Source organism: Narcine bancroftii, chromosome 8, assembly GCF_036971445.1.
Source record: "Narcine bancroftii isolate sNarBan1 chromosome 8, sNarBan1.hap1, whole genome shotgun sequence".
Lineage (NCBI taxonomy): Eukaryota > Metazoa > Chordata > Chondrichthyes > Torpediniformes > Narcinidae > Narcine > Narcine bancroftii.
This window is the reverse complement of record NC_091476.1, coordinates 164,088,511-164,101,124: the sequence shown is the minus strand read 5'-3', so window position 1 is coordinate 164,101,124 and position 12,614 is coordinate 164,088,511. Positions and strand designations below refer to the sequence as shown.

Sequence of the window (12,614 nt, the reverse complement as noted above, 5' to 3'; positions counted from 1 at the left end):
ATCTCTTGCCATATGTTGTCTCAAGATAATGATCATTCGTTTTGAATGTATAAGGGGATTAGAGATAAGTACACGTCATTGCTTCCCAACATAACCTTATTCCTATTATGTATTCTCATGCTACTCCCACGTCATATGGCTTTGGTGAGGAGTGAATAAATTCAATGCAGAGGGCTAATTCAAAAGGGAAAGGATATTTTTCTACCATCATCCTAACTTGGGCGACATTCCTTATCTGAGTTAATCCTCCAGAACTTGCATTAAGTAACTTTTTTTATATTTTCAGTAACTTCACTTCTTATATTTCTCTCCATTTTCCTACAGATCTGTTCAGTTATTTTTCCCACCTCATCACCTGGTGAAAGTCAGTTCCAGCAAACTATCTGCTTCTGGGCATGTGTCCAGGATGCTTTATGGGCTCACACAGAATGGTGCATAGGAATTGCTCACATGTTAAAAAATTTGCAGACTTGAACACAAAATTTCCTAGTTCAAACTTGCACTGAAAATGAACCTGAAATCTTAACACTAGAAATGTTTACAGGGAACTCTCATCCTTTTTCTTGACAATAGCACTAGTGTGTGCTGGCAGAAGGAACTCTCCAAAAATATTTGGGAAACATCACAAAACACCTGAACCTGGGGAAAATTTGGAGTGTACATTAGCTCATCTTTCTGAGTGTTAGTGCACCGATTGAAGTATTAATGTACAAAGCCACTGAGTAAATTTAATGGAATGAGTGGAACATCTACTGTATAGCTAAACTGATAAATATAGCATGCCATTCTCTCCTCTCTCCTACCCTTCCCCTTCTGAAGGTGTATATTCTTCCCAAAATGTTTTGTGAGCATTACATCACTTAGTCATGAGGCCCAATGGCCAATGTCTATATGATGAAGTCTTGTGGGGAAATGTTGATAGTCTGTTTGACCAATCCTGTCCTCGTGTCATGTTAATTAATGACGAGAGCCAAAGGCTTCGGACTCTGCCTAGAGCAGAACAGCAAGTTCAATGATCTCCTCGAGCAATGTCAGCAAACTGCACACAGACTGAGAGTCAAGCTCGAGATTGATTCAGTTTACTGAACCTACAAAGGCATTGGGAGACTTCTCCAAGTTATTTTTATGAGGATTATTATTCTGTAAAGTAGTGGAGATAGAGCAAGAGACTTGGGTCTCTTTTGTATAATTCATTTGTTTGTTTCACTCATTCCACAAAGGCAGCAGAAAATTTCTCCGTTGTTTAATGAGGATTATTTTTCACTCTGGCCATGAAGATCTGAGCAACTATGGAAGAGTTGACCCATTTTGTTACCTTCTTGGAATTACCCAAACCTAAAAACAAAGAATGTGGCCTTGTGACCATTATATTGACACGAGGATACCGTTTCAATTTTTGCTGCAGAATCAGACACAACACTGAATCAGGAACCATGTGGCCCATCCCCCTTCTGCTATTCAACCAGACCATGTTTTCATTTGAACCTCACTCTCCTACTGCTCCCTCATAATTCCCAAATGTTTCTTTCATGTTTATATCCAATTATTTTTTGATGACTGCAATTGGACCCACTCCTTTTCCCCTTTACAACAATACAGTAAAATCCCCATTATTTGGAATTCAAGCAACCTGCAAAGAAAATTTGCAGAAAATAAATGTTGTAGGTAAAAAATCCAAAAGTTTAAATTTGGCAGTCCATGGCAGTCAGTTCCCCAATCACACAACATAGAATCTCAAGCAACCAAAAAATTTACTTATCTAGTGTAGGGGTTAAAATGTGTTTCATGCTTGCCACTTGTCTGGTTTTTTTTTTGTTTAACATATTTTTATGCTGTCTCCTAGCAACATCTTTGCTTCAGGGTCATAACTAGTTTTCTCTGCTTGCTGGGGAGATACGAGTTTAGTTTTTTTTGTTCTGTGGAATGGATGGTAAGAAGATCTTCTGACATTTTCTATTGACCGCTTAACAACAAATAATAATATGAACAATGTCTGATATCGTTTAATAAACTTTGGAAAACTAAACTTTAGTACGAATTTGTTGAAATGAGTCATAGCCAACAACATTTTCTTAGCATTCAATGACTATAATGGAAAGTAGTCACTACATCCAAGCATCTATCAATCTCCATAGGTGCCAGATACTGGGGATTTTACTCTTTATTCCAAATTATAGGAAGTTGCTGTGAAGATCACTTGAACAGTTTTCCCATGAAATATTGACCTTCACATGCCAGTTCATTCCATGACAAGATACTGCCTCTTCAAAACTTTTCACTTAATATCTATCCTTATTACTGCTCAGAGACAACGGGCAAGATAATGATTTGATCCTACACCCTTCCCTCTGGATTACTGAGAATGAATATGCCTTTTGATATTACTCAAGAGCGGCCTTGCTAAAAGACTGTGTGATCTGCTTCTGAATCTGGAGATTGAAAGAAATTTAGTTTATGCAGAGATCTAATTCATTTAAGATTAGCGATTCACTGTTCTGGTGCAACAGTTGTACTTAGAATCTAACTTGCCACTCCCTTGTGTTTTAGTGCTTGAAAAGATCCGCAGTGCAGTGGGAAGTGCACAGCTTCTCATGTCACAGAAGTTCCAGCAGTTTTATCGGCTTTGCCAGCAGAATATGGTAAATAGCAGGGGTGAAGGGATGGCATGTCTGTTTGCTTTGAGAAGGCAGGGAATTGCTTCACTAGAATTCTGCTGTTCTCCTGTGTGAAACATTTCCCCCATTCCCAAAGAGTGAACGTCTCCATCATCTTCAAAACACAGTTCCACGACATTGGCTAATCCATGTTTCTGTTTATTTTTTTTTAAATGCTTACCTTCATTTCATCATTTGGAAGAGAAATTTTGATTTAGTTTAATTTGCTGGATGTAATGGGGAGCATTTTAACATACAGGTGCATAAATATGTGGCTTTCGAGTTACAATGCATGTATCCACAGATTTCCGCAGCTGCCCATTGGCTGGCAACAATTGAGGTACTTACTGCAGAGATAAACACCATGTTCAAGTGGCTCCTGTTTTCAGGCAATCTTCAAGGTGCAGGGGTATTTCCTGATCTTAGCTGATTCTTAAATGCACACTGACACTTAAAACCCCTAACAACAATGATTTGTGTCTGGCTTCTTGCCTTTATTTGAATGCTTCCATTGAAAAGATAAGTGAAGTGGTTTTTTTTCACCCCATTAATTTAAATTACCTTAAATAAATTTGTTGTTTAATTGTTTTACTTCGTGATAGCGATTTGAATAACACGTCAAAAATACTTAAACTGTTGCCAGAAGTGTCTGATCATCAAAGAGAGTGGAAAAGATCGTCTGACAAACTGTCGGAAGATCAACAGGCCACGGCTGAGGTTCTCTCACCTGAGTCTAATCCAACTGCTTGCAGACTCCACCACCTAGTGGTATGGTCACAGTAGCATTCCCTCTAGGACTCTGAATTAACTGTCTTGAGTATGGTTTGGTCTCTCCTGCAAACAGGCACACATATTCAGGCCTGATGCTTAAGAATAACAAGGAGGGGCTCTGATGCATTTTTTTTGAGGCAGCTTCTGCATTCAATCCTCGAACTAGCTGATCTCATGAGGGGTTGTTGCAGTATCAACTGGTAGCTGTGCCTTTCCCCCAATGATTTCCCTGTCTCCAAGTTGAAGGTTATTGCTGTGTTAATTCCACGACATCTTGGATTATCAAGTGACGCAGCACACTTTGGCCCACCAAGTCCACACTGATTGCATAACAGCCATCTGTACTCATTCTAATCTTTATTCTACCCACATTCCCATCAACTCCCCCCAGATTCTACCACTCTTAATGCTGGGGGGGAAATTTGCAATTAACTGATGTGTATCTAGAGAAAGCAAGGAGAAAGTACAAACTCCACACAATTGCACAGGATGTTAGGGTTGAAAAAAAAATGGTGGTGATGCTGTAACGGCAGCACTGCTGCTGGTACGCACCCGGGAAAGCGGGGAGCAGAGACAGCATGCTGCTCTGCAGGGTTTTACCGACGGCACCATGCAGGCTTTAAACGGCATGTTAAAGGAGCTGATGGTGATTTTTTTTTTTAAATTCTGCAACCACAGTGTCTGTGCTCAAGATGGCTGTGACTGTGCTGGGCAGCAAACCTTGAGGGTCTGCAGCTGACTGGCACATCAGAAGCAGTGAGAACGTCCCCAATTTCCACACCCCCCCCCCCCCCCCCGCCACTGCGCTGAGAATATAGGACACTCCCCATTGAGAAGGAGAAGCATAGGAAATGACCTGACAGGGAAGGTGACCACTGCAGCAAACAAGTGAGGGGTTCATGGTTGAAAGACCTACAGTGGTTGTGGGCTGATGGCGACTTGCGGTCGAAGGTCCCAAACGGTCTACTGGCTCGTGGGAACCAGGCATTGAAACCACAATTTGAGAGTGTCCTGAGGACAGGAAGGGCTCCTGAAGGACCTCAGGTGCTGAAGGCTTCCTGATTGTATCAGAGGTTTGGATCAGGAGCCAGGCTGCTGATGGTTTGAACTAGAGTCTGTGGGATCACTCGAGGCAAATCCACAGACACACGGTGACTCTGAAGGGACTCTCTTTTGCTTCTCTTTCTCCTATTGTTAGGGGCGCCGGGCCAGGCTCACGACGGCTCTTTGTTTGCCTTATGTCAGACAAACGTTGAAGTATATCATGTACATTACTTGATAATAAAAGGAACCTTTGAAGCTTTGCTCTCAAGAACTGCTCAGCAGCAGCTGTACTAGCTGAGCCATGGTGCTGCCTGAACACATCATTAACTCAAGCTTGAAGAGGAACCACTTGAACATGGTATTGTCTTTACAATAAGGGCTGAGTTGCCTTCAGTCAGTGTTAAAAGTAGGATTATTTTTAAGTGCCATCTGCCTCTCTTCCTCACAGCCCCGTAACCTCAGGTGTGTCTTTCCCACCTCCTCAGAAAAAAATCAGAAAGGCAAGCTATTGCTACAGGAGTCAAACAGGAAAGTCCACAGCAGACACTGGGGTCGAGTGCAATACACAAATGTTCTGCAGAAACTCATCAGGTCAAGTGGCATCTGTAGGAAGGAAAGAGTAATGGGCCACTTACTTATCAGCTTGTGCTCCTCCCCTTTCCACTTCCTCCCCACCTTTTTCATTCAGAAAACCTGTCTGTTTTTACTTCCACCTGGCAAAGCACCCAGGCCCATTGGTTACTCTTTACTTCTTGTGCATGCTGTGTGGCCTGCTGAGTTTCTCCAGCACATTTGTACTTTGCTCTTGCTGCAGAGAGACTTGTACCCACCAGTGCTTCTGCATCAAGATTTTGATTTTCTTTCCTCAGTCGTAGCTAAATTGGAATGTGTTCTACAAGTTCATGGATAGCCAGAGACTGATTAGTGATAGTCAACATGGCTTTGTGCGTAGTGGGTCATGTTTAACATATCTTATAGAGTTTTTCGAGGAGGTTACCAGGAAAGTTGATGAGGGAAAAGCTGTAGATGCTGTCTACATGGGCTTTAGTAAGGCCTTTGACAAGGTCCCACATGGGAGGTTAGTCAGGAAGGTTCAGATGCTTGGTATTCATGGTGAGGTAGTGAACTGGATTCTACATCGGCTAAACGGGAGAAGCCAGAGAGTGATAGTGAATGACTGCTTCTCAGGCTGAAGGCTTGTGACTAGTGTGATCGGTGCTGGGACCATTTTTGTTTGCCATCTATATCAATGGACTGGATGATAATGTGGTAAATTGGATCAGCACGCTTGCTGATGACACTAAGATTGGACGTGTTGCAGAGGGATCTTGTCCAGCTAGAAAAATGGGCTGAAAAATGGCAGATGGAATTTAATCTAGACAAGTGTGCATTTTTGAAGGACAAACCAAGAAAGGAGATACATGGTAAATGGTAGGGCACCGAGGAGTGCGGTAGAACAGAGGGATCTGGGAATATAAATATATCATTCCCTGAAAGTGGCATCACAGGTACATAGGGTTGTAAAGAACGCTTTTGGCATATTAACCTTCATAAATCACAGTATTGAGTAAAATAAAACAAGAAATTTATGAGGCCAAATTTGGAGTATTATGTGCTGTTTTGGTCACCGAACTACAGGAAAGAGATTGAAAGAGTGGAGAGAAGATTTACTAGAATGTTTCCTGGACTTCGGGAACTGAGTTACAGGGAAAGGTTAAACAGATTAGGACTTAATTCCCTGGAGTGTAGAAAAATTAGGGGAGATTTGAGAGAGGTGTTTAAAATTTTGAGGGGAGATAGACAAGGAAAATGTAGATAGGCTTTTGTTCCCAATGAGACACAAATCAGAGGACATGGGTGAAAGAGGAAAAACTGGGGGGGAACATCTTCACACAGAGAGTGGTGGGAGTGTGGAACAAGCTGCCTGCTGAAGTGGTGAATGCAGGCTCAATTTTAATAATTAAGAAGAAATTGGGATAGGAGTGGTATGGAGGGCTATGAACCGGGCGTAGGTCAGTGGGACTAGGCAGAATAATAGTTCAGCACAGACTAGAAGGGCCAAAGGGCCTGTTCCTGTCCTGTAATGTTCTATGTCGCTTCTCTTTTATTCTCAGGACCCAAATGCTTTCCCTTTGCCGACCTCCCAGGATCTAGCAGGCTTCTGGGATCTCTTGCAGCTCTCCATTGAGGATGTGACTTTGAAGTTTGACGAACTCTTGCAGATAAAGGCCAATAATTGGAAAATGCTGGAGGCTCCTGATAGAAATGTAAGTCACGTATGATCTTGACATGTCACCGGTCTGCTCATGTTGATTTTGCTTGCTGAATTTTAACGTGGACGCATGTTTTCAAGGAGATTTCAAACCACTATAAAAAAAATTGTTCTTATAAACTTCAAAACATAGTTACAGGGCAGATTTTGATTAAAGTTTGCATAATTTTTGTATTTCAAGGAAGAGAGATAATGATGCCTAGATTCTATATGTGAAAGAACATACATTACTTGCAGGCTATTCCAGGCATGTAATCCACTACTTACACATAATATTTTACCACATGGGGCAATCTCTCCTTGCAAATAATATTACAAAATGATAAAAACATGTTTCACAACTCTTTTCAATGAAAATTGCCCTTGGCTGCAACAATGTTTGTTTGAAATATCTGCTTGTTTAGTGTAACAACACCAGGTACAGGAACAGCTGCTCCCCCTCCACCATCAGGCTCCTCAACAACAAACTCAATCAGAGACTCATTTAAGGACTCTTACTTTTGTACTGTATTGAATTTTTTTATTCTGTATTGCACAATTTATTTACATGAATACTATATATACTTGTGTAATAGTCAATCCTGTATGATAGTCAACCCCCCTTTTTTGTCCCAAAATTTGTGTGTTTTCTGTATAACCCATGTAAAAGTTGACCCCCCCCCCTTATTTTTAGCCCCGACTGCAAACCCTCACCTTTGCCACACACCTGCTGGAGCTCCTAACGTCCTGACTGCAGATCCTTGCCCTGGCCACTGGCCCACCAGAGCTCCTAATGTTCCGAGGAAAGACCCTCGCCCCGGCCGGCCACCTGCCCACCAGAGTTTCCAACGCCCTGACCACAGTCTCTTTCCTAGGCTCTGGCCACCCACCCTGAAAGCAGACTTACTACCAATTCCCAAGCATCCAAGCTCCCGAAGCCTTGAGCAACACAGGTACTTACTGCGGTCAAAAATATGACCCGTGTAAAATTCGAACCCCTCAAATTTGACCTGAAAAATTGTTCCAATATACGAGTGTCTACGGTATGTATCTTCTTGAGTAGTTCTTTGCATTTCCAATACATGGTAATTCTACCTTTCCTGCAGGCAATTTATGTACTCGGACAATAAATTTGAACTGAAAATCAATAGCATCTACAGTGGCCTTCCATGCGCGTTATAGGAGGATTGCAGAGAAATATGGAGATGATTGAATGGGGAATCAAAGTTGCATTTGACAAGCAAGGTTTTTAGGAAGGTATTAACAGATTGTTCAAGGAACTCCTGCTTTATTTATTTAATGAATGCTAACTGCTGGTAGAGAAGAAGGAATGAGGAACAAGAAAAATCACAAAGATGGAGGAATTAAGAGTGTATGCAGGTGGAAATGCCAGAATAGATCATTGCGGTGGTTATGTGGCAACATAAAAGGGAAGACAAATAATTTGGGAGTTAACTTTCTATGTATCCCTATGAGTGAGGAGAGGATACTGATGTTTAGAGTTCCATTATAATGTCTTTAATTTAATGCTATTACCCAGTTATGTGAAGAAGTTTTCCCTCACTTTAAGAGGATATCTTTCCCTTGCTCATAATATATCATATTGCCCACACTAATTCCTTCTGTCATCTCCTTCTCTGAAAACATTTAATTTCTCCTTCCATCCTGGAAGGATCTCAGCACCCACTCCTCATTTCCCATACTCATCAACTTGTTCCTCTCTTCTTCACTTGTCTCGAACCTATTATTTAACCCCTCTCCTGTGCACATCTTTAATTCTCAGCCAAGAGAAGACAAAAAAAATGCCATCCCCCACCACAGAAATCTATCATTATGTATATGCAAGGTGTATTAATTCACCCTATGATATAAAGGTTGCCCGTATGTATCCCTCCATAACCCAGCAAGATTACATGACAGTACACAGCCATGCTAGCTTCCTGTCCTGAGTCTAGTGTTACACAGTGTGATTGTATTTAACTTTTAAGAACACTGTGAGTATTTCCACATTGCATCATTCGGATTATGCGTGCTATCTTAGATGTGGCAATAAAGAACCCATCATTTACATTGTACACTAAAGAAGGGCTAGAAGAGTTTGCATTTCCATTTTGCCCACCATGTTGTCAAAGATGGTGCTAACTTTCCTTCTCTACACACATGTTTTTGACATTGTCAGCTCCTCCATTTTTCCTGAATAGTCCAACTCCGTAATGTTTTGAATTTATTTCTTCATTGATCCTACCATCATGTTGACGTGTTTCATTCCAGTTGCATTCCATAAATCTACCCTTATGTTATCTTTTCTTGATCATCTACCCATCACCCACCTATAATGAAATCCTGAAGCAAATGAGATGTACAATGATGGGGCCTCGGTCTTCCTGTACACCCATGCTCTCTCTTCTTTCTCAAACTATCTAGCATTAAGAGTTGCATGAGACAAAATGTTCTCCAGATCATTTCTGGCAAGATCAAAACCATCTCTCTGTTTCCTCTGGACATCTGCAGTTTCATTTTGCTTCAACTTCAATTTGGTTCAGAAGTGCAAGCCATGGGAATTTTGTGCTAAGATTCTCCTCCAGACCCAATCCATCAGGAGGATACCTTGTTTCACAGCATTCCCTCATGTTGAATCTGCCTGCTCCTGCCACTGGAACCACAGCTCTCACTTCTGTTATCTGGTGGCAAGAATTTTTCAATATCCAAATCGCTGGTCCTGTTGCTTCTTTCATTCAGGATGTGTTTTCTAAGCTCAGGTCATTAAATCTTACATACACCAGCCACACTTAACTGGTTTGCAATTAAGGGAGTCTAATGCTAGTGAACACAAAGTGGATTGAAAATTGGAAATTGTATTAATGTCATTCATTATTCAACATTCTTTTTGCTGATAGGATGAAATGAAGATGCCCCCTCCTATACCAAAGAAACCACTGAAGGGAAGGTTGTCCCAGGCACGGGAGAAGTCGTTGGAACTTGCTGATAGACAGAGGCAAGAAGCAAGGAAACGGCTCATGGCTGCAAAGAGAGCAGCCTCATATCGGCAAAACTCTGCCACAGAGAGCGCAGATAGCATTGAAATCTACATCCCTGAGGCTCAAACCAGGCTTTGAAATCACTCCACACCATCTGATGGGAGCCTTTCTTTAACTTCAGCTTCACTTCTCATGTTCAAGGGAAGATGAAACCAGACTATGGGCATAATTTGAATCCTGCTGTCTGGTCTCAGTTCTAACAAGCATTAACATTCCTCTTGTGTTCCTTTATGTTGTCACAGTGGACCAATTATATTTTCTTCAGTTTTTAAATGAAGCTGCAGTCTAATATATTTTGTGCATATGTTCTTTATAATACATCAGAATGAAGGAAAAAATACAGTCTTGGTCACACCCAGGAAGCATAAACATGCCACATTCATTTTTTTTTTAACTTTTGTTTCATTAGGAAACTGCTTCACCAGGACCAACAACTGGCCTGTGATGTGAAGTTTTCATCATTCACTCTAATTAATTTTCTATCCTGGTACTTGCCAATGGTGTATTCTTCATGTGATACATTTCACAGAGGCATTGTGACTGTAGCTGAATTTGTATTAGCAATTAGATTTTTTTAAATGATGTCATATTTACGAACCAAACTGTGAGAGTCCAAAATCCAAATTTACAAAAGAAAATGGTTCAGAAAGTGCTGAGTTTCGTTATTCCATGACTCAGTAAGTCCTGGTCGTCTATCAAAGTAAAATTTTCATTTGGGGTTGGGGTGTGATGCTCGATTGAAAATAATCCCTTTACTTTTGGGGCTGAGTCGTAATCCAGTGCAACACCCGATTTTAAAAAAATGTGACTTTGATGGCAGACGATGCATGAGCAAACCACCGAGTTACCAAATGACAGCGGCTCTTCTTTGTCTCTGTCCGTGGTCATGAGGGAAAGGTTGAACCTAGTTCTCAGTAAGCTTGAGTCCACAGCACAAAACCTTGCCCATATCTTGGTGCTCACTGCTACTGAATTGGTAGGCTGAGCTAACGTGGAAAGGAATAACAGTGCCAGGGCTCAGGGCTGGCCCTTTAGAAGAAAGTCCAAAGAGCTCCTGCTGTTAGGACTCTGTAGAGGAAGGTTTGCTGTCCATCTGCCTGTGGGCATATTTAACCTGGGAGAGTTTGATACTGACATGGGAACATTTTCTCTCTGCAACACTGTTAGGCCTCACTTGACCACAATATTACAATGAAAAATGTAAATCTTAAAAATATTATTGTCCTCAAATTTTTTTATGATACCTGATATTCTCTGGGCAACGGCACTTGAGAATTAAGGATTTTGGGATAATGATACGAGCAGGACTAAAATAAGGAGAATGAATGCACCAAAGCTATACAGAAAATAGTGGATTCATTAGAAACTGCAGATGCTGTGATCTGGAGCAAAAAAAATAAGATGCTGGGGGAGCTCAGTGAGTCAGGAAGGGAATATGGTGGCAGAGGGGTGGTCAACATTTCTGCATTGGGATTGGGAGCATAAAGGAGTTATAGCTAGTAAAAAAATAGATGAGGGGAGGGTGGGGGAGGCAGGAGCTAGTTGGTGGATTGGTGGATCAGGGCAAGGAGGGAGTCAGATCAGGGTCAGGGGGATGGAGTGAGGATTAAAAATTAAGATGACCAAGAGCTGCAGATTATGGAACCTGATACAAAAGGAACCAGGCAGTGGACAAGAGGGGAGCAGCAAGGGGAAGAGATAGAATACCCAGCAGTTTGAGTGTGTGGGTGATGGGCAGATGGAACCAGTTGGGGGGAGGGAAAGAAACAGGGCAACATGGGACATGAGGAGGGGTTTGGAAAAAAAGTGTGCATGGGAGAGGTCTTGGGGATCCGAAGGAGAGAGAAGGGGACAAAGGGGATGTGGGTCACCTAACTGGAGAATTCAACGTTCAAAGCATTAGGTTTTTAGACGACCAAGTGGAACAAGAGGTGCTGTTCCTCTAGTTTGTGTTTGGCATCATGTTGGCAGTGGAGGAGGCTGAGGATGGACAGGTCATTGTGGGAATGGGAGAGTTAAAATAGCTTACAACCAAGAGCTCAAGAGGGATATTGCCATGGCAAGAAGAAGGGATTGAACTTTTCACCTAATATGTCCAGTATGCTGCTGAGACATTTTATTCTTGGGGACAAATGATAGGCAGGAAGGAATGTGAAATGGTTGTATTTGCATGTTAAGGTCATTCTGATTTGCTGGGATGCATTGATTGAGAAAAGTGTGTAATAATGCAGTAGGCTGTAAAGGCAAATATCATTTGGGCTAAATTTCAAAGAGAATGAATGCGCATTGTTTTGAAATTCCACAATGTCATGTGGCATATGATATTAAACAGCATGGTAAGCAGGTTCATTAATGCAATGTAGACACAATTCTATGAAGAGAGTCACGGCAGGAGCAACTAGCAGAAGGATTGCAGAGGTCCTTATTGCCGAGACTGCTCCAGTTTTGAATAGGTAATACTCCACATGCTGATTATCATGGGGTGATTATTCTTACTGACAAAACTGATTTGTATTAAACTCTTTCAGAGAACAGTGCAATCCTTGTCTGTATTGAAACCTTCAGCTAATTCTTCTCTGATTTTTATACATCTGAAGCCAACAAACAACTTGAGGCAAATGCGTTGACAGCTGGCTTCTATATCTAAAGATTTCTGCTGGTAGAGAAACATCAATTGTTCTTCACTTCCATTCACTGTACAGATAGATTTGAAGGACCTTCCTGCAGATTTTGTACAATATTCCAGGGCATGACCCCATGTACCTACACAAGTTATAAATCAGTTCCAGACAACATTGGTTAACAATCGATTTATAAACAGAAAGCACTGGAAATACTCAGTCGGACAAGTAGCAC

At 41.5% G+C, this 12,614-nt stretch overlaps 1 protein-coding gene across 1 annotated transcript in view; it reads left to right on the top strand.

Moving 5' to 3' along the window:
• The window catches only part of LOC138741543 (disks large-associated protein 2-like), a 272,962-nt gene extending 262,931 nt beyond the window's left edge, over window positions 1-10,031 (top strand). Inside the window, exons 9-11 of the mRNA XM_069895779.1 lie at window positions 2,548-2,639; window positions 6,584-6,736; window positions 9,618-10,031. Of these exons, the coding sequence (XP_069751880.1) occupies window positions 2,548-2,639; window positions 6,584-6,736; window positions 9,618-9,836 (464 nt within the window). The 3' untranslated portion in view covers window positions 9,837-10,031. The remainder of the gene's footprint in view (window positions 1-2,547; window positions 2,640-6,583; window positions 6,737-9,617) is intronic.
• Window positions 10,032-12,614: the final 2,583 nt, after the last annotated feature.